The sequence below is a fragment of the Schistocerca gregaria genome, chromosome 5 (genome assembly GCF_023897955.1).
Source record: "Schistocerca gregaria isolate iqSchGreg1 chromosome 5, iqSchGreg1.2, whole genome shotgun sequence".
NCBI classification, from domain to species: Eukaryota; Metazoa; Arthropoda; class Insecta; order Orthoptera; family Acrididae; genus Schistocerca; species Schistocerca gregaria.
In genome coordinates, this window is record NC_064924.1 from 174,077,193 (window position 1) to 174,100,285 (window position 23,093).

Genomic DNA, 23,093 nt, shown 5'->3' on the forward strand with positions numbered 1-23,093 from the left:
CGAACATCAAGTGTAGCATCCATCTTGAAGACATGCTGTGACGGCGCCACTCACGGGAACAGCTTGAACTAAGTTTGAAAACAAGCAGGAAGGATGTATCTACACACTATAAAACTTTCACACATGCAGAATGAAAAATGTTTTTTTACAAAAATAGTGCGCATTTCTTTTGGAGTGACCCTCATAGTTTCATGCTGTATGGTATTAAAATTAAATACACCTGTTCTGGAAGTGGCCTCTCATGTTTTTATATTGTGAGTTACCACAGCTTCAGTAGCATGAATTTCAATGACTACAATTTTCTGGTGTGATATTCAGTCACAAACAGCTGCATAGTAGCATTGATAACATATTTTATTATCAAGAAAACTTCATTTAGAAGAAATACATGATATGAAGTGAAAGTAACACAAGATTTTCACCAAGGTATTAATTTTGTAATATCTGAAGACTTCTCTAAAATTATGCTACACTCAAACCACATAAGGTGTTATTTTATAAATTGATCATCTGAATTCTTGTATGTCACCAGAAATACTGTAGCCAGTATTTTCAGAAACGATAAAAACCTGTTCCGAGAAGTGACTGTGGAGATGGGAGGGGGGAGGGGGGTCTGAACACATTTTCAATGTTTGACACAGAAGAAGGGTTAACTATTCATGTGTTTTGGCTAGCACCCCAATAGCATCTATTTTCTTTTTTGAGCAAGCGTGTCAAAACTAAATATGAGAAGAACATCTGAAAGTCTACAGTTAAAACATTGCATTAATCTTTGTTTTTTGTATGATACAGTTATTTAAACAGACAGTGGGAAGGAAGTTACTTGAATTCAAAGTCAGTGCTTATGTAAGTTTTCTTCTTTTGTTTATTTTTTTATTTATTTGTCAAATAACTTTCCTGTTCATTTGAACAATCTTGTCTCCACATTCTGCATAACTAAAAGGTCAATTACTTGCTATTAATTTTCTCAGTAATTGTGTCACATCCTGCTGAGAGCAAATAATTTTGTTTTGTATAGGGTAAACACAAATAACTCTTAGATAAACGATGTTTCTGATTTCGCCACTTATATACTTTAAAACGTCAAAGGTGTCTTCTGAATATTGCAACACATCTTTGTATGTACTTGTACACAAATGAAACTAAAACATAACAATAGTGTGATTGGTGCTAACTTACATTAGATTTGAAACTCAAATGATGATGAATCAACAGCAGGCGGTACGCGACTGACAAGAGCGAACAAAAAATGACTGAACTTGTCATTTTGCCAGTACTGCCGTGACAAGCACATTAGAAAGGAAAGTTACTGTGACTGTAGCACATGTAAAATTTTCTTTCAACAAGTTTTCTCATCCATGGCAATGAAAGGTTATATGTGGGCAACATGGCAATGTTCAGGTAACAGGAAAAGCTTTCAGAATAATTTTGATGGTTGCTCCTGTACACAAGTCTGCAGAACAATATATAAACAAAGTAGGAAATTTATGGTTCAAAACACATTAGTTTGAGTAGTATTAGATGTAGCTGGGATGTGCCTCTCATCTTCTATGTTCACTGAACTTCTCATGCAGCCTTTCATTTAGCATGCAATCTGAACTAGAGTCAAACTATGTACTGCCTGAGGTGAGGGGCAGACAGGATTCTTAACTCCAGTATTGCTGTACTCCTGGCTTTTTAAATGAATGTCAACGCTGTTTTGTTTTCTACCAATTTTGTTCAGATGGTGAAGGAAAAGTTTTGAAAGGTAAATTAATAAATGCAGGAACAGGTTCTCTCATTCTGAAACATATCCATTTTTAATAAGACTTCTACAATGGCATTAGTATGCCACACTTATAAGATAATTGCTTATTGAGTGAACAGTCTTTGGCAATTCACACACTGAGTCAGGTACTATTTTATAATGTACTGGAATGTTGCAATAGCCCAAAACTTTATTTTGCAACGTTTTTAGAAAATAATTTCTTCCAGCTCCACACAGTTAAAGGGTGAGTCTGCTGTAATAACACATTCGTGAGACTAAGAATTTTCTGTTTCTTTGTATCTGAAAAAAAGGTGAAATTTCAAATAAGCAACTTTACAACATTGTATGCAGAAATAAAAAGACAATGCATAAAAAAACAATAAAACATTTCTAAATCAGCACTGTGCAGTAATTCACCAAATTCAACAGCAACTACAACTGATAAAGTTAAGCTTTCTTTACTAAAGACATTCCTTATTACCAATGTTTCCCCACGAGACTTTTCTGCAGTGACTCAAATACTGTGTTTTACTGATAAAACCCAAAACCGTTCATTTTTAGTAGTCAACTATTCCTCTTTTTGTTCAGGAATGAGCTGCGATACTTTCACTCAGCATGTGAATGAAAATTCATGGGAGGGTCTTTGTATGTTGTTTGCATCTTGTACTTGTAATATTTTCTCTATTTTCTCTTACTGTACTACGTTACGCTGCTTGACATATTCCTTACTTCCATAGATATGAAACAGTATGCACATTATTCAATATACTAGAGAATTTGATGTGATTCATTCAATGAAATAAGGGAAGATAACTATCATTTGTACTGTAATATGTTTGAATTAGAGGCCAAAGATAAAGGAGCAGAATGGTGACTCCTTTACAGAACAAATGAAAGAAATAGGGGGATAAAAGTTACTGCATACGATAAGAGATATAAGAAACTAAATGTTCATGTGTTACAAATGAATTTTTCCATATGCTTCCCATGCACTTTTAATAGATATTAGTCAACAGGTCAAATCTTCACCAACTTTTTGGCAACCCAGAGATAACTGGATGTACCTACCATTTTTCTCAGATGTAGGGAAGAGGAGTTACAAAGAAAGTCAGGCTCACAACACAAGCACCATCACACACACACACACACACACACACACACACACACACACACACACACACACAACTACTGACATGAGCGCAAAATGCTAACTGTCGTTCTCTCTCTCTCTCTCTCTCTCTCTCTCTCTCTCTCTCTCTCTCTCTCTCTCTCTGTGTGTGTGTGTGTGTGTGTGTGTGTGTGTGTGTGTGTGTGTGTGTGTGTGTGTCATCTTTACAATGTGAGCTCAGTATCAACCCTAATTATACTCAGTAATCATCAACATAATATTAAGCAAAACTAACATTCTGAAAGTTGTTGGCTTCTCAAATGCAGACGTTTCCTTCCTATAATAAATGTAACCTACTGATATTGCACAACAAAATTGGTCTAAGATGTTAGGAAAATTAGAGATATTTTAAAAAGCTATTAAAATTTATGATTTCCAACCAGATAGTTTAGAGATAGTTGCTCATTTTAACCCAACACACTCAAAATAGCAAGCACCTTTAATGCTACATTTCTATCAAGCAACGAAAGCTCATGTACACGGTTGATTGTATGCTGCTGAAAATTGCTGGTAGTATGTTCACACTGCTTTGAAACATCCTAGTAAATAGATTCATGTTCAGCTCATGTTTTATATATTCCGCTGGATTCCCTTGAAGTTAACTGAAGTGATCATGAACAGTCAACATCCAGCTACATTCTTTAGGACTCTGATTTAAACCTAACATTTGATTTACACAAATCACATTATTTTCTTAACTTAAATATAAAGTTAATATGGCAACAGACACAACACACTCCTGGGAAGCATATATGTACGTGCACTCACTTTACACACCACTTAGCCTTTGCAGGTTAAAGTACTGATACAAGAGTTGGCAGGATGAAAGAGACTGATTCATCACACTGCAGAACTGTAATACTCACTTGCATTTTGTGCAGGTGAAAAAAATTGTTTGCCCTTCATCTGCAGATCGAAGCTGCAAAGTGGTATATGACATTTTATCATTGTTACATTTTGGGCACTTTCGCTCTACAACTGGACCAGCTGCTTCATCATCTTGCATTTTTTGTTCTTTCTTTTTAGCCTTTACTGCTGCATAATCATCAAGATTATTGAAGTGTACTATGTATGATGTTTCCATTGCACCAAAAACTGAAAGAAAGAATGCCTAGAAAATTCTGCAATCTAAAAGATACGAGTTGTACACTATTAACGAAGTTAAATTTACTAAGCTCTCGTAATCATACAATACAGAAATAACAACGAAATATAAAGTAAAAAGAAATATATTACTGACAAGAATTAATCATTGGTTGTGGTAAAGCTACAAAGAAAATGGGAACTTTCACCCTCTTGTGTTAACTGTGGTAGGGGATACAGTGGCATTATATTCATGACCATCATCCATGGAGTTTTCTTGATGTATAGAGTATTCTGTGAGGTTTTGGGCTTGCAGTTGGATGACATCAACTTCCTGATATGATATTTCAACTAACAACAATTCGGCTATCTTCAGGTGCATTTTCACTGAATCTGTTTTAAGATGGCTGAATGGTTGTGAGCTGAAATATTGTGGCAAGATCTTGACATCATCCAGCTGCCAGCCCAAAAATTCATGGAGTTAATCATCCACTCTGTTGACATCCATTGCGGGGGGAGAGGGAGGGGGATGGCCCAAGGTCCACGAGAGAGAGAGAGAGAGAGAGAGAGAGAGAGAGAGAGAGAGAGAGAGAGAGAGTGAGTGAGTGTGCTCTACCAGTCACAGTTGCCATGAAAGGTATGTGTGAGAAAACCCAACTTTATCAAAGAAACTTTCAGTTGAGAAAACTAATAAATTATGAGACAGAATTTCTGGCCAGTGCTTACTTCTGAGCGGAGAGGGGGCTAAATGCACAGATCCCCAAAAATACATACAAAAAGTAAAATTGCACCCTAACTTTTAGAACTAATAGTCCCTCCCTTGGGGAAGAAAGGGAACTAGGCTGGGAAGATTAAAAAGGAAGGATCATTTGGGCACTCAACAGGATGGTCATCATCACTCTTATGAAGTGTCAGTGTGCCAATCGCCTGGGGGTGTGGGGTGGGGGTCTCAGGTTGACTACATGGGTGGAGTTCCTTATAACATATGAACGTCCATCTATCAATTATAAAAACCACCATCATGAGACATTAAACTATGACACACAAAATTGAGAAATGAAAATACCAAACTGCCAGGGAAAGCTATCAATTTAGAGCACACAGACCTTCCCTCTGCAGCACTTTAATAAATGAGACCTGACAGTCCACAAAATTTGAAAACTTGCATTACATTGTTTTCAGAGTCGTTGAGGATGTGGACAGATCTCCCAACTGAGAGTTGCTCCTTATGTCAGTACATAAAACATACACAGTCAAAACATGCTGAACGGAAAGCGGCACAAACTTAACAAAATGGTAGATCCTTCCGCCAGAGCAGAAAACTGTGTGTTCGGGGGCTATGTCCTATACACAGTCTGGTAAGCAGCATTTCCTTCCATTGGTGCGGTTGGCGTTAAATCTGCCATGCCTGCAAGATTGATTTGAAGGACCATAGTTTGTTGTTCACCACTTCCAACCATTCTGCTTCCCTCTGATGCATGATTCTTCTGTCAAGCAATGAGAAGACCGTGTGCAAGAGAATGACACATCAATGTACACTACCTCTACATGCTTCTTTGGCTTCTTTGTCAGATGTGGCACTTCCCCGTATTCTTGTATGTCCAGATACCCAGCAAAAGATCACCACCTTGCCTTGGTGTTGGACCTGCAGTGAAGGCGTCATGGAAGATCCAAATCAACTGGTCTACTGGGTACATGTGATGACCACTTGTAGTGCACTGAGCGATTCAGGGCAGACAAGAAACTTTGTACTGTGATGTGTCTGAATCCACTCTAGTGCTATCACAATGCCATACAACCACACATCATAATTTGTAAAGTGTTAGAGAAGGCATATTTGGAAAAACCTATCACAGAAAACACCTGACAAATGGAGTGCATTCCTTTGCTGGGAGTCATTTGTGTACACAACGATAAAACTGTAGCACATAGTTAAAATTGACGAAATCAGGTTTGCATAACCATGATCTGGAGTACACATTTTCTTATACTGCATCAAGCTTAAAATCATTTTGGGCCTCTGAAGACAACAAGGTGGGGATTTGGTCCAACCATGGCTGCATATTCGAATGTCTAATATAACCAGGTCTTTGAGGCAGTTGGTAGCACATATCCCAATTGGCTTGGTTGCATGAGGCCAGTTCCAAAACAGCTACTCAGTTTGAGGGTGGACAGCAGTAAATGCTAATGACAATAACAATAACAATGCTAAGATTTTCAGGGACTATCAAGCCAGAAGGAGGTGCTGCTGAACCGGAGTGGTGGTTCACCAGCCTCTGCACACAGAGACTGAACTGCGCTAGTCCAAAATGCTCCAGGTGGTATTCAAATGACCTCATGGTGGACGCATCTTAACATTTTGAATTAGGTAGTATGTGTTACTCCATAAACCACGCTGCCATGATCTTATTGTGATCTGAAAATGCTCTATGAAACTATAAGAGGCAGGACCTGTCTGCTGCTCACACCTTTCCACTGAGGCATTTCAAAATATTCAATGATTTTTTTGCAGGTCTCTCTGGTGCAGAAGCCAGGTTCATTTTGTGCCAGATAGTAGGCTCAAAAGGTGTATATTGTCCATATAACTGAAATCAATTGTTCCCTACCATGAGTTCTGACAGGTTAAAACTTTGATGAGCAGGGTTAAAATTGATACAAGTAGTGTTCTCTGGTGAGAACCTCAAACCCAGTTTATTGACCCAAGTTTCCAGCCTTCTGATGGTGAGCTACAGTTGCCTCACCACTGTAAGATTGGAATAACAGTAAAAGATCATGAGTTCATCCACAAACAAAGAGCATTTAACAGAGTTCCTGAATGCCTATGAGATGCCAGTGATAGCACCTGCCAACAGTGGACACTGAGTACATTGCCGTGGGGGACCCAATTCTCATGAAGCGGCAGACATTCGTGTAGCACCCGTTCATGAAGTTGCAAAGGATACTGTACCTGAAGTGATGTCATATGCTTTCCAAGGTCAAAAAATCCATCGACCAAATAGTTTCAGCTTAAGAAGGGTCTTGTACCACTGTCTGCAGTACAATCAAGTTGTCAAGGGCAACACGGTAGCACCTGAGACCGCTCTGGGATTGGCACAGAAGATCTCATGATTAGAGGAGCCATACACGGTAGCAGTTGACTGTGACCTTGAGAGTGTACTCCATACAGCTGGTAAGGGCTACACTCCAGTAACTGTTAGGGTTGTTATGATTCTTGCTTGGTTTCAATTATGTAATTAACACTCCCTTCTTCCAAGTGGTGGGGACCATCTAGCAAACCATATCTGATTGAAACACGACTGACTCTGGGGTCAGCTAGCGGAGCATAGAATAAAAAATCTGATGTGGTCCTGGCGTAGTGTCTCTGGCTACAGACAAGATGATTTCGATTCCCCCATATGAAGAATGGATGACTGTAGACCTCATTACACAGGAAGTAATGGAGCTGCCTCATGTCCACAGTCCTACAGAATATCTGGAGTTCGTCTGCATGACACAGTGAGGGTAAAGAAGTGTTCAGCTGAAACCCGAGCCACATCTTTAGGCTCATCTACTAAGACTCAGTTTCTTAACAAGGACACAAGACAGCATTTCCCAAACTGTTGTTGTGCAGAACCCTGCTGTTTTGCAAGAAGTGAATAAGTACCCTGCAAATAACTTAACACCACACTGATTATTTTCTAAGACTTTCGAAAATACTAATAACTTTGTTAAATTTCACAATGATTTCTGTTTTATCAGTTATGACTTAAAATTGAGGTAATCATAGAATAAAACAAGATTTCCTCATTTTTGAAAATGTTATTAACCTTCAAAACAAACTGATAAAAGTAATGGGACTCTCAACATGCTCCATCAGAGGACAAATCTGGGAACCCCTGCAATACAGGGAGGTGTACCATCCTTGCCTGAAATCCGCCTTACTGATTCCCAAACTTCTGCAATGGAAGTGGACACATTAACTGAAGTTGCAAATTCCTTCCAGGAGTTCCTACTTTGTCCTTTTATTTCTCACCTTGCGCGTGATGTCTCAGACCCGAAGTCACGAAGATTTTCTGTAAAACTGCACGCCTGGCTCCAATTGTAAAGAGACACACTTTGTTCTTTCAAGGAATAGGCCATTGTCTGAGGTAGTTGCCTGACTGGGGAATAGAATAGGCAACAGCTTGCTGGATGAAACAGCTGATATGGTCCACCATCTCCTGGACACATAGCTGGTGTTCGAAGATGGCCTACTATCACAAGCACTGTGCACTTTGAAACATCCATCTTTGCAGTCTCCTGTCAATCACCATCTGAGTCAGCAGGTGGATCCACACTGGAAAGTCACTGGTAATACATCAAAGAAAGTGGGACTGCAGCTGGACATGAAGTACTTGAATAATGACAACAAAACCAGCTGCTGTATTTGAATCCATCATCATTTACTTTTTTTTAAAACATATTACCAGTTCCCTACATGTGGAAACACAAACATGATAGAAGAGTATGAGAACATAGACAACAAAAATCACAGTTTATGACTAAAAAGGGATAAATCACATATATAATTACATAATACAAATATAGTATATTATCCACACAAAACAAAATTTAGCATCTAACTTATACTGTAATTTTCTTTTTTTTATCCCAATGACATAATGGATTTGAGGGGAATCCACACACACGAGCTACACCGGCAAACAATTGCAGTCACATACATCCCTCAGCATAATATCAACCATACACTTAAAGATAGCGTACATGATATATGTCGACAAGTATTATCGAGGAACACCTTACGTGGAAATCCACTATTTACATGTAACAACAGATTCTTAAGAGTAACGTAGTAAAAGTCAATCAGTAAAACCAGCCACATGTATGCAACTACACTTATCAGACCATTAACTTAGAAATGCCCGTATGGAAACACGGCAGGATAAAACAAGAGCATGTACATATTACAACACAAGAATGAGACAAAGAACTCTGAAGATTCCAAAATAATGGGAACATGACAAATTTCGAGCACATCCATGCATGTCCTAGAAGTGTAATTCATATCTTAAAACTCTGCACACCAAAACTGTGGTATGAGCACACCCGTATAAGTAAACTGTGCGCCCTAAAGGCATTTTGTGCTGAGAAAATAAACACTGAACCCACTCCCAATTACTACTAACTTGGGTACAACCATACATTCAGAACAAAAATAAAAGTGGCAGTTGAAGTCATTCATTATATAGCATTACATCAATCACAACAAAGTGATAACCGAACACTGCACAAACAAACACAGAGTAATGAAAGGGCAAACAAATGACATGCTTACATTCCCTTAAAAACAGGAAGTGTTTGATAATTATCCAGACCAAATGGTCCACACAACCATTAAACATTAAAAAACTGTAAAACTTAGTAAATATTCACACTGGGAATGGCACGTTATAGAAAACACACACACATATACTAAAAACACAGCATTACGAAACATTTGAATATCTGCACAGTAACGAATGGCACACAAACAATCGCCAAAGGATTTCCAATGTGAATGTGTATTTAGTTTTAAAGTTTTTTTAATGTTTTTGTTTTTAATGGTTGTGTGGATCGTTTGATTTGGATACTTAACAAACACTTCCTGTTTTTAAGGCGTGTTAGCATGCAATTCGTTTGCCCTTTCATTACTTTCTGTTTGTCTGTGCATTGTTCGGTTATCAATTTGCTATGGTTGATGTAAACATTTATTTTTGTTTTGAATGTATGGTTGTATGCAGTTCATTAATAACAGAGTGGGTTCAGTGTTGATTTTCTCTGCATGAAGTGCCTTTTGGGCACAGTTTGGTTATACTGATGTACCACTGTTAAAGTGTAGTTTAGGTGTGCAGAGTTTCAAGATACGAATTTAGCGTCTAGCGTATATATGGATGCGCTCGACGCTTGTCACATTTGCGTAAGTTATTATCCAGGGTCCCATTATTATGGAATCTTCTGAGTTCTTTGTCTCGTTATTGTGTGTTAATGCATACATGTTCTTGATTTTATTCTGCTGGGTTTCCAGATGGGAATTTCTAAGTTAATGGTCCAGTATGTGTAGTTGCACATGTGTGGCTACTGGTTATACTGATTGATTTTACTGGGTTATTCTTTATAGCCTGTTCAGGTAAATAGAGGAATGCCACATGAGATGTTGTCAACATATATTATGTATGCAACTCTTAACCCTGTGGGTACATATTGACAGTGACTGTTGTTAGTGTTGACAACACTGTTTGACACCTGGTATATTTCTTATAATTACTAGGAATTTTGATGCTATGTTTCATTGTTTCTTTGGAGATAATGCATCCAAGGTATTTTACACACACAAGTACACATTTGCTAAGCTTCAGTCATAGACCTCAGGAATATGACTGGGTTGCTGTAGAGTAATATCAGTGGAGCACATGTCTATTTCTATACCAGGTTTTAGACCAAGTTTTACATTGTTTATGTTTTTGGGGTGTTAAAATATATGTTGGCATGTTGGGTTGTCTGAATTTTCCAGTGAATGTTTGTTCGTTAGGTCTGTGTTGCATTTGTCCACTCTGGCCACTTGGTACTACATCATTAGTTTGTTTCGTTCCTTATTATTGATATATTTGTAGGTGTCCTGGTGAAGGCTACATATGACTGCAATTGCTTTGCTGGTGTAACTCATTGTACGTGTGGGTTCCCCTCAAGTCCATTATGTCACTGGTGGAAAAAAGAATTGCAATATATGTTGGATGCTAAATTTTGTTTTGTATTGTGTTTCCATAAGCAGGGACCTTAAGATGACAACATTTGGTGACACAACTGGAAGCATGTTTTAAAAAGAATAAATGATGTTGGATTCAAATACAGCCACTGGTTTCTTATCATTAATCAAATGCACTGGAAGGTGGTCACTGAAGCACAAATCTGTGGCCATCTTCCACTGAACTGAGTTTACAAGAGTTGGGGAGCTAAAACTAAGGTCAATGGCTGAAGATGACCCAGTGGTTGCAGTAAAGTGTGTCATCTGACTGGAGTTCAAAAGACAGAAACCTGAAACAGGTGAAGCCTTCGATAATTCGACCCCTGAGGCGACGTCCACATCGTGCTCATTACATTGTCTGTCTTTCTCGTTTTCATTTGCCTGTCCCTTATAGTGACTGTGCACCACAGCACATTGTGTGCACTTAAGTGACCCATGAGGAGAAATGAGTGGGGCTGTGCCCGAAAAAGCTCTGTGAGTATATCTGCACTCAACGGATCATGAGGTAGAAGATATGAAGAAACACTGGTGTAAGAATTTCCACTGGAACTGCTTATAGGGCCGTGGCAAGATGGAACAGGAGAGTAATGGCACCTGTCACTGAAAAAAAACAGGCTCCTCACTCTTAGCCCTGACTCCAGTAAGATTGTCCTTCCTGTAGGTGTGGTAGACCCTCATTGCAGGTGCATCAGTGACAGTAAAATAGTCTTGTAAGCAGATGGAGAATGGTATCTCTCATGGGTCAGAAGCTGCAATTCTTCAAAATTAAATTGGTATCCATTTAGATTTCACTACAATACAGAAGTCTCTGTGAGCACCATTGATTAGCTATGATTGTCCTTGTCCTTCTCTCTTGACAGCAATGATTTACCCAAGAGGACGGGGGAACAGGAGATGGTGCCCTGTTCTCTGGGTCCTCCACGTCAATATTAAAACATCTGATGGTAAAATTGTGACTGGGAAGGACAAGTGCTCACCAATTTGACAGTTTAGATGTCACTTTCTTTAATTTTGTATTACTTTTTATTCAACATTTTCCATACACATGGGAGGGGTTAGTTGCATAAGTAGAGGGTACTTCCTTGACCTCAAACTATACTGCAGCCCTGAAACTATAGCTGCATTACTGGCTCACCTATTCCTTTGACATACGTCTCCTCATTCTCCTGTTCTATCATGCTGTTGGCAATTCTTTCACTGAAAAGACCTTCATTCTACTCCTGCTTTCTGCAGTATTATTCAAATTTCCCAACTAAATTTTACATCTTTATTTTTACATCACCAAATTATATTTAATTTTCTTGTTGCACACAATGAAGTTTTCCTATCACCATCTAATTCCTAATTTATTTACATTTCTCTCTTATCCATTGTCATTTAGTTCTTTGAATGTACTGGTGATTTCATTCTCAAGTAACCTATACTACTGGCTTCCCATTTCATGTTTGGCTATCTTATTATGTCCTCTTTGCCTCAATAAGCTGGAATGTTTCTTATGTCATTGTAGTGTCATGAAATTGTTAGTGACACACACAACCTGTAAACCATTGACCCAATGTATGTACAAGCTGTTTTAGAAGTTGTACCATACATTAAAATATGTATTTTTTATGACTCTACAGAAGCTGCATTTCTCTCTTGTCATGGAACCACTGATGCAAGGGAGAATGTGTGACATCTTTGAAGATGAGCCACTGGCTGTAATGCAACAAGCACCACTGTCCCTTAGAGCAACACTCACATATTGTTCTCATCTTTTCCATAAGTCATATATCATAATTTGTAACATTTTGTTAATGGACTGGTTTGATTTGAGTCCAGTTTATTAGATTAGGCCTGTTTGTTTGAATGTAAAAAGCTCATATCATCAAAAATGTTTATTGAGGATCTGAAGCTAAGGTAATAATTCCCCTAGATAAGAATAGATTTTAATTTTTGTTATATGTTGGAGCCTGGGCAGGAGTCCATGGAACATGCGACAAACATTTGGTGAATTATTTATACAACTTTAACAGAGGAGAATTTGATTTCATATTTGTGAACCATACATAGCAGTCTGTATTGCTCAACAGTGATTAGAAGACAGTTTCAAAGTTTACCACTGTTCACATCTCAGCTCTATGTATACTGTAATCTTTTCCTCTTCACACTGTACAAACCGGTTTATCAAAGATTGCAGTATCACCTGTCAGCTTTTACCCATGATGTCATTAAGATGGTAGACACACATATCTCAAGTTTATAAGATATGGCGACCATGCTGTCGCACATTACATGACAAACTTAATAATGAAGACTTAACAGAGAGAGAGAGAGAGAGAGAGAGAGAGAGAGAGAGAGAGAGAGAGAGAGAGAGAGAGAGAGAGAGAGGTCACAAATATGGCGGAAACGACCATACACTACAACTCTAATATGGCGCCTACGATGTCATTATGTGAACATGACTACAAACACGAACATACATTGAAAAACCAACACACACGCGTTCCACAAAAAACCTAATGAAACTTACAGGACAACCATGGGAAATTGGGTGTTTTTGGGTGGGGACAAAGTAAAAGAAAACAAATTTAGACATACACCTTTATACCAAACCACACAAAATGACAAAAAAAACTGACAACACAAAACTCCCCAAATTCGACAAAAACAATATCCTCTGGAATTGGACACTTCCGTTGATCTATATAGCTCAGCAGCAGCTCCTGATCCCCAAAAATTGGAATCTAACACTTCCCTTGACCTATATAGCTCAACATAGCAATTCCTGATACTGGAACACCCACAGTCACAACCACACATTGGAGTCTAACACTTCCCTTGACCTATATAAGTCAACAGAAACTACCAATACCAAATCATAATACCCAAAACTTCATCCACATCCACAATCATCACTACCTCAAAAAACAACAAACCAACATAATTGGAATCTAACACTTCCCCTGACCTGTTATCCTTACAATATCTCCACATATAGCCGCCCCTGGTCTGTTACGCCAATATCCACAACCACACATTGGAATCTAACGCTTCGCTTGAGCTATGTAAGTCAACAGAAACTACCGATACCCAAATCATAAAACCCAAAACTACAACCACGTCCACAATCATCACTATCTCAAAAAACACAACAAACCAACAAAATTGGAATAGAACACTTTCCTTGACCTGTTATCCTTACGACATTTCTGCATATAGCCGTCAGTGGTCCGAGACGCCGGAACTTTAGTAAGACTCATTTCTTCGCGACACACTGAACACTTCACAACTTCATCAAAAAATCTGAATAGTTGAAGAAATTTTATTAGAGACAACGCACTGTCCCCCATCATCACTGACAACCGAAAACTGTCGACCTTGTCAGTCATATCCATACCTACCAAACACATAAAAAAAGCAATTTACCAAAATTCACACACGACGAAGAGAAAAAAAACTACAATAACGTCGACATAACAAAACCAAAATCGTTAACTCACTGAAAAATATTCCGCTGAAAGCACAGTCACTACTGATACCACACATGCGCAATGCTACCAGGCAAATGAACCCCATATGCCCTGTAATATGCTACCCATAAAAACACCACCAGAGAGCACCACCGATCACATCAAAATGACACCTACAAACACGGCACTCTCACAAACTAAATTCTGCACCGCCATGATATCACATGCCACAACAGCCTTATGTCACGTGTCAGAGCCGACGGGTGGGATCTGACGCTTCAGTCAACCCCAGCACGCAGTGATCTACTTGTGAACTTCACTGTCGTATCCAAATCACAAAAAATTCCCAACCACAAACAGACCACACTTATAATTCTATACCAGAAAACAAATAATTTCCTGTGACAGCCAATAACAAAATAACTTACTAAGAAACCATAAAAAACCCTTCCAATATTAATCTTATGAACAGCACTAAAGCATTCCAACAAATCACCAGCACCGCTCACAAACAATTTATGAAGATAACCATCCCACATTAGAGCGCACCACCACATACTCCAAAACACCCTCTAAAAATACAGACCATTCCAAATACACCAAGCCACCGTGACTTTACACAACACAACACAATTATGTTATGGGCCAAAGCAGGCGGGTGGTGCCACAAACACCAGTTGACCCATCAGAATAAAAGTTTGGATTTCTAAAGGGCTACACTCTTGAGAAGGCTATTTTACATACTGGACCAATGTACCTAACTCATTAGACAATAAGTTATAGGTGGTTCCCTGCCTAAATCACAATATCCTTTTTTAAGTAAATCAGAATATAATGATGTAACAGGAGGTGCCGCAGAATAGGTCAAGTCATCTCTCTCCAACAGGAAACAAAGGTGTCAACTGCACATGATATAAACATTGCAATAAATAGCAAATCAAATGTGGGTTTAGAAAGAGCTGTTAACAAAATTTTCATTACATAAGTAAATGGTTCTTAGCCAATTCTTCATTACTACATGTTGAAAAGGCATATTATATGCAGTTCAGAACTTTTAAAGAGGTTACCACTCAGTATATGTCCAAAACATGATGATAAACAGCTAATTTGTGAAAGTGGATTCTTGGAATTAAAGACTGATATTAACACTAGAAGTAACGGACTGCACCATACCCCTAATATTACCATGTGGGTCATTTTTTACCCATGGTAAGAAACCACTGTTTTATTTGTATTTGGGTCGTATTTTAAATGCCGTTTTGTTGACAATATGTTCAGGTAGACTATAAAGTGAAACCAAATAATAATTTGGTCTCTAAAATGAATAGCATACTGTCAAACATACATTTTCAGAAACAAACTTTTTTTAATTTATATTTTCCTGAATAAATTCCAGACTTTCATCAATCATCATTAAAGTAAGTAACTAAAACAATGTTACAATGTTTTTCTTTTTAAAAAGGTTGAAACAGAACCAAAACATTTTGTTTATGTGAGTACTAATAATATTTTTACTTTTAGAGACAAATTAAGTACCGAGTATTTGTGAAAGATTCTAAAATGCAGCAGGTGACTGAAAAGCTGTGTGTGTTTTCTTGTTTATTTTAACCGAGGAACTAATACATAAGAGCAAATAACTTCAGGCTATAATTATAAATATTTGGAAATATTTAGGAACAAAGACTTGCCTGAACTGCCTAAGCTGGGATGGGCTCACAGTTTAGATATTCAGGATGAATTTTTGCTTGGCAACTTTTGCACACACATTTGTTGCACTTAAAGCTTACATTTGATTTTTATTCCCCTTTTGTTGTTTGCAAGAAACCTGAATTTGACAACACCTCTTTCCATATTGGCCAGCACTGGTATCGAGTTCCCGCAAGGGGAGATTGGTTCCTCTCCGCAATCTGTAGAGGGCAGCAAGCTCGTCTGCTAATCTGAGTATGAAGTCTTGGTGAGATATCGTAGAGGTAAATAACTCAAAAACTGTGTGAGCATTTATCATGGCAACGTCAAGAATACTGTAGAAGACATGCATAGGCCATCAGTGGATGCTGGATGCTGTAATGTCTAGCCGTTTGGTCAACAATATCGACTCCACCATTAGTTTCATTATAAGACTCCACAGTTTCTGGAAGTTTCTTGTCAGTATTCTCAGTCAGCTTACATCCAGCATGCATGTTACTCAGAGAAATGATATATTTTTCTTTTTCCCTTGATATGCTGTGAGAAGATTGTCACCTGATTTGTAAGTGTGTTGAGTACAATGCATTGTCTCCACTTCGCCCCACAGGAGGGACCTGTTTGAGTGATCTCCAAAGAGTGCCAACTAAACTTGTTCCTTTTTGTTTCAGCTTCTCTGCCAGTTTCACAGAGGTGAAGAAGTCGTCTGTTGTGGTGTTCCGTAAGGGTGAAACATCTGACATCTGCTGTAAGAGAACTATTGGCCGTGCTCCAGACAGCAGCACTGTAAGTGTGCGAGAGAGGAAGGGGGCGGGGGTGGGAGTTCAAGGCAGCTCTCACACTGTTATACACAGAAGAGTGGAAAGAGCAGAAGACATCAAACTTTTGGGAAGATCAGTTCAGGTGCGCTACCAAAATATGCAGTAACCCGTGAGGCAAAACTAACGCTATGAAATATATTAGGCCACATACTAAAAATTGGCCAACCTATCTTTATTGCATTTCTAAATTTAGAGACAGTTTGTCTAAACTGCCTGGAATACACTCCTTGAAATTCTGATGGCTGCAGGGGTAAAATACATAGAGCAAAAGGCTGTCTACAACCAGTACAGAAAACAGACAGCTGTTGTGAGAGCTGAAGAACATGAAAGGGAAGCAGTAGCTGAAAAGGGAATGAAACACTGTTGTGGCCTACTTCTCATATTATTTAATCTGTACGTTTGTTGTTGTGGTCTTCAGTCCTGAGACTGGTTTGATGCAGCTCTCCATGCTACTCTATCCTGTGCAAGCCTCATCTCCCAGTACCTACTGCAACCTACATCCTTCTGAATCTGCTTAGTGTATTCATCTCTTGGACTCCCTCTACGATTTTTACCCTCCGCGCTGCCCTCCGGTGTTAAATTTGTGGCCCCTTGATGCCTCAGAACATGTCCTACCAACGGGTCCCTTCTTCTTGTCAAGTTGTGCCACAAACTTCTCTTCTCCCCAATCCTATTCAATACTTCCTCATCAGTTATGTGATCTACCCATCTAAACTTCAGCATTCTTCTGTAGCACCACATTTCAAAAGCTTCTATTCTCTTCTTGTCCAAACTATTTATCGTCCATGTTTCACTTCCATACATGGCTACCCTCCATACAAATACTTTCAGAAACGACTTCCTGACACTGAAATCTATACTCGATGTTAACAAATTTTTCTTCTTCAGAAACGCTTTCCTTGCCATTGCCAGTCTACATTTTATATCCTCTCTACTTTGACCATCATCAGTTATTTTGCTCCCCATATAGCAGAACTCCTTTACTACTTTAAGTGTCTCATTTCATAATCTAATTGCCTCAGCATCACCCGACTTAATTCGACTACATTCCATTATCCTCGTTTTACTTTTTGCTGACGTTCATCTTATTTCCTCCTTTCAAGACACTGTCCATTCCGTTCAACAGCTCCTCCAAGTCCTTTGCTGTCTCTGACAGAACTACAATGTCATCGGCGAACCTCAAAGTTTTTATTTCTTCTCCATGGATTTTAATGCCTATTCCGAACTTTTCTTTTGTTTCCTTTACTGCTTGCTCAATATACAGATTGAACAACATCGAGGATAGGCTACAACCCTGTCTCACTCCCTTCCCAACCACTGCTTCCCTTTCATGTCCCTCGACTCTTATAACTGCCATCTGGTTTCTGTACAAATTGTAAATAGCTTTTCGCTCCCTGTTTCTTACCCCTGCCACCTTCAGAATTTGAAAGAGAGTATTCCAGTCAACATTGTCAAAAGCTTTCTCTAAGTCTACAAATGCTAGAAATGTAGGATTGCCTTTCCTTAATCTAGCTTCTAAGATAAGTCGTAGGGTCTGTATTGCCTCACGTGTTCCAACATTTCTTCGGAATCCAAACTGATCTTCCCCAAGGTTAGCTTCTACTAGTTTTTCCATTCGTCTGTAAAGAATTCGTGTCAGTATTTTGCAGCCGTGACTTATTAAACTGATAGTTCGGTAATTTTCACATCTGTCAACACCTGCTCTCTTTGGGATTGGAATTATTATATTCTTCTTGAAGTCTGAGGGTATTTTGCCTGTCTCATACATCTTGTTCACCAGATGGTAGAGTTTTGTTAGGACTGGCTCTCCCAAGGCCATCAGTAGTTCTAATGGAATGTTGTCTACTCCTGGGGTCTTGTTTCGACTCAGGTCTTTCAGTGCTCTGTCAAACTCTTCACGCAGTATCGTATCTCCCATTTCATCTTCATCTACATCCTCTTCCATTTCCATAATATTGTCCTCAAGTACATCGCTATTGTATAGACCCTCTATCTACTCCTTCCACCTTTCTGCTTTCCCTTCTATGCTTAGAACTGGGTTTCCATCTGAGCTCTTGATATTCATACAAGTGGCTCACTTTCCTCCAAAGGTCTGTTCAATTTTCCTGTAGGCAGTATCTATCTTACCCCTAGTGAGATAAGCCTCTACATCCTTACATTTGTCCTCTAGCCATCCCTGCTTAGCCATTTTGCACTTCCTGTCAATCTCATTTTTGAGACGTTTGTATTCCCTTTCGCCTGCTTCATTTACAGCATTCTTTCAGTTTATCCAGGTCCCATCTCCTTAAATAGATTAAAACTGAAGAAACTGCAAAAAGGTGGGAATCTGTGCGTTTAGCAAGCATTAAAGGAAATAAAGAAGGAATTCTGAAGAGGAATTAAAGCTGTGGAGAGAAAAAAAAATTAAGGTATGATAAATTATAATTATGCCAGTGGTAGCAAAGAATTTAGATCATCTGGATGGGATGGATTATCTCTTGAAAAAGATCCTATTAGGTGAATATCAATAACCTCAGAAAAAGAAATGCATTTGTGTAGGAGGTAAATTTGTTAATGTTAAACATAAATTTAAATATTGAAGTAATTTAAATTAGTCTGTGCAACAAGAAGGAAGTACACAAATTGATTTAAACTCCATCAGTATTTATGAAGCAACTATGTACAATATAGCCAGACAAATGAAGAATAAACTTGAGTATTAGGAAGTGTTTTCTGAAGGTATCTGTCTGGAAGGTAACCATGTGTGAAAATGAAACATGAAAAATAAATAGCTCAGATAAGAAAAGAAGATTTTTAAACATGGTGCTACAAAATAATACATGAACTCGATAATTAATGAATAGGTGCTAGATCAAATTGTGGAGAACGGAAATTTATGACACAACTTGATTAAAACAAGAAATCTGTTACTATGGCACACTTACTGCTTCCCTCCGTAACTATTCCTTAGTGAAATTTGTCATAAGTTTAATATGTAAGTTTCAACCAAATAGTTCAGTTAAAGGAATCAGTACTAGAAATGAGAATAATCTACAAAAAGTTGGTAAAGAAAGTTTACTATTATTCAGGAACACACATTTTGGGTCGACTGAAGCGTCCGAACCCATCCGTCGGCTTTGACCCGTGATGTAAGGCTGTTGTTGTGTGTGACGTCACGATGCCGTAGAATTTAGTTTGTGAGAGTGGCGTGTTTGTATGTGTCGTTTTGATGTGACTGGTGGTGTGTTTATGGGTAGTGTGTTACGTGGCATGTGGGGTTCATTTGCATGGTAGCATTGCACCTGTGTGGTATCGGTAGTGACTGTGCTTTCAGCGAGTTAACGATTTTGGTTTTGTTACGTCAACGTTATTGTAGATTTTTTTAAGTTCGTCATGTGTGAATTTTGACAAATTGCTTTTTTTATGTCTTTAGTAGGTATGGAAGTGACTGACAAGGTTGACAGTTTTCGGTTGTTGGCGATGATGGGGGACAGTGCATTGTCTGTAATAAAATCTCTTCAACTATTCGGATTTTTAGATGAAGTCGTGATGTGTTCAATGTGTCGTGAAAAAATGAGGCATACTTAAGTTCCAGTGTCTCAGACCAGGGATGGCTATATGTCTTAAGGATAACAGGTAAAGGGTAGTGTTCGATTCCAATTTTGTTGTTTTTTGAGGTAATGATGATTGTGGGCGTGGTTGTAATTTTAGGTTTTATGATTTGGTATCGGTAGTTTCTGTTGACCTATATAGGTCAAGGGAAGTGTTCGATTCCAATGTGTGGTTGTTCCGGTATCGGGAGTTGCTGTTGAGCTATATACGTCAAGGGAGGTGTTTGATACCAATTTGTGGGATCAGGAGCTGCTTATGACCTATATAGGCCAAGAGAAGTGTATGATTTCAATTTGTGGGATTGGGAGCTGCTGTTGAGCTATATACGTCAAGGGAAGTGTCCAATTCCAGGGGCTATTTTGTTTAGTGGCCTTTGTGGAGTTTTGTGTTGCTTATATTTTTCGTTGTTTTGTGTGGTTTGGTATGGTGGTGGTGTGTGTGGTCATGTTTACGTAATTACGTCATAGGCGCCATATTGGAGTCGTAGCGTATGGTCGTTTCCGCCATATTTCTGACGTCTTGGGAAGGCGGGTGGAATCGGACGCTTCTCTATTTCCCACATTTTCAATAACTTGCCAGTATGTCTAGTTATAAAAGTTCTGCTACTAATAAACTTCAGTTTAAGAGAAGCCTAAAGAATTTACTGACAACCAACTCCAACTCTACTGATTAATTTCTTAGTAAAACCAGTTCCTGTATATAATATTGATAATTCTAGTGTTGTATTCACACATCATCAGTCAAAAAGTAGAAGAAAGTTACTGGCGGTAGTAAAGCTGTGAGGTCAGGTTACGAATGCTTGGGTAGCTCAATTGGTAGAGCACATGCTTGCAAAAAGCAAGGGTCCCATGTTTAAGTCTTAGTCTGGCACACAGTTTTAATCTTCCAGGAAGTTTCAATAAAACCACAGATTTCAAAATGTATTTGCATTGTTCAATTATTTCACTCTAGTTATGCCAAAGCCATATATTACAAATTACTCATGTTATTTTATACTATGTACACAGCATTTTATCGAGAATATCAAATCAAAAATCTCAAGTATGGATATCTTCAGTGAATTGTATGATCTGGAAAAAAAAGGAGTTGAAAACTGCTTTTTACATGATTATGAATGTATATAAGAGCCCAAAAATATCCTACACACGTCTATTTCAGAGATCAAGACAATTAAAAAATCTGAAGGAAATAAGAACAAAATTAAAACAAATTTTATTAAATCACTGCTTTTACTCTGTTACTGCATTTCTTGAAACAAAATTCTGATGTCTCCCGAAAGCTCATCTTCTTATATATAAAAAATAGTTATTTTTTCCGGTCCATGGTCTATGCATTCTTCTTATATAAAAAGTATATGCCTGTTTAAATTGTTATATTTTCTGTCCATACTCTAAACTTCATAATACAGAAGTGAGTTTTCCCATTTGTAACGTATTTTTAAAGTATACTTTTGAATTTCTATGTTATCTGTTATCTCCGTGTTCTTAACACAGAAGCGTTACCTTTATAAAGCGCCATAATTAGTTTTTTTTATCGTATGACAACGAAAAGCTAAACTTAACAAAGTTCTGCTATGAGGAGTAGGCCTATGTGAATTTTTACCTTCAGGTCCATACTCTTTTTTGCACGTGTAACATGTTACTCCACCAGAACTTCCTAAGTCAGGTAAAATGGAACCACATTCTGAGCAAAATCCGGGTTCTGCTACGAAATTCATTCTTCTGATAGGTTATAAGTTCCAGTAACTACCGTAACACACACTTGTGTATGTTTACAGACGTGCAATGCACACAATAGCATCACTCAAAAGACATCACTGATCACTCATTTCGAGTTTGAGTACCACGAGCAATGAAAACATGCGTATGCAAACCCGAAACTCCACACGTGCCAGCGAACTGGCATAATTTTGCAACTGGAAAGTGGGAACGTCTTACTAGCTCACTGTCATGGCAGCTGCTAGAACAGTAAAAAAAAAAAAAAATCAAAAACTTACTACATCTAAACTGCAACCCACTGTGAAGTGCATGACAGAGTGTACCAATTATTAGGGTTTCTTCCCGTTCCATCCACATACTAAGCGTGGGAAGAATGACTGTTTGAATGCTTCTGTGCTGTAATTAATCTAACATTGTCCTCATGATTCCTATGTGAGCGATAAGTAGGGTGTTGTAGTATTTCTTTGAATAATCATCTGAAGCCGGTTCTTGAAATCCTGTACGAAGTCTTTCTCGGAAGAGTTTACGTCTATCTTCATGAGTCTGCCAGCTCAGTTTTTTCAGCATCTCTATGACACACTTCCATGGGTCAAACATTCCTGTGACCATTCGTGCTGCTCTTCTCTGCATGTGTTCAGTATCCCCTGTTAGTCCTATCGTAGCAGAGCGTGGATTTTGCTCAGAATGTGATTTCACCTTACCTGACTTAGAAGTCCTGATGGAGTGACATGTCACGTGCAAGAAAGAGTGTAGACCTGACAGTATATGCAGATGTGGTACTGAGTCCGACACGTGAGCAATAATAGATTAGATTCAGTTTTCGTTCCATAGTCATATAAATGAGATGATTCTCGTGGGTGTGGAACATGCCAGATTCGGTCACACAAATGATTTGTATGTAACCTCATGTGCAAACTGATTCTATTCTCCCAATATTACACCAAGAAATCGAAGTCTATCAGCTCAACTGAGCCTATATGACCATTCCATTTCATAGCCCTACAAAGTGTTAGACACAGGTACTTGTACGAGTTAGCCGATTCCAGCAGTGACTCGTTGATATTATAGTG

The 23,093-nt window shown here is 38.5% G+C and overlaps 1 protein-coding gene across 1 annotated transcript; it reads right to left on the minus strand.

The window, feature by feature from the left end:
- Window positions 1-1,772: 1,772 nt before the first annotated feature.
- Window positions 1,773-22,233, minus strand: LOC126272003 (DNA-directed RNA polymerase I subunit RPA12). The gene is made up of 3 exons (XM_049974491.1): window positions 21,908-22,233; window positions 3,782-4,010; window positions 1,773-2,047 (listed from the first exon to the last, which is right to left on the minus strand). Exons 1-3 carry the CDS (start codon window positions 22,020-22,022, stop codon window positions 2,023-2,025), a joined length of 369 nt encoding a protein of 122 aa, XP_049830448.1. The 5' UTR covers window positions 22,023-22,233; the 3' UTR covers window positions 1,773-2,022.
- Window positions 22,234-23,093: the final 860 nt, after the last annotated feature.

Coding starts and splice junctions, on each gene's coding strand:
- LOC126272003 (XM_049974491.1), bottom strand. CDS start 22,022: ATGAATTTCGTAGCAGAACCCGGATTTTGCTCAGAATGTGGTTCCATT. Junction 4,011..21,907: donor AAAAGAGTATGGACCTGAAG/GTAAAAATTCAC, acceptor TCTTTCTTTCAG/TTTTTGGTGCAATGGAAACA. Junction 2,048..3,781: donor TTCACCTGCACAAAATGCAA/GTGAGTATTACA, acceptor CCTTTTTTTCAG/ATACAAAGAAACAGAAAATT.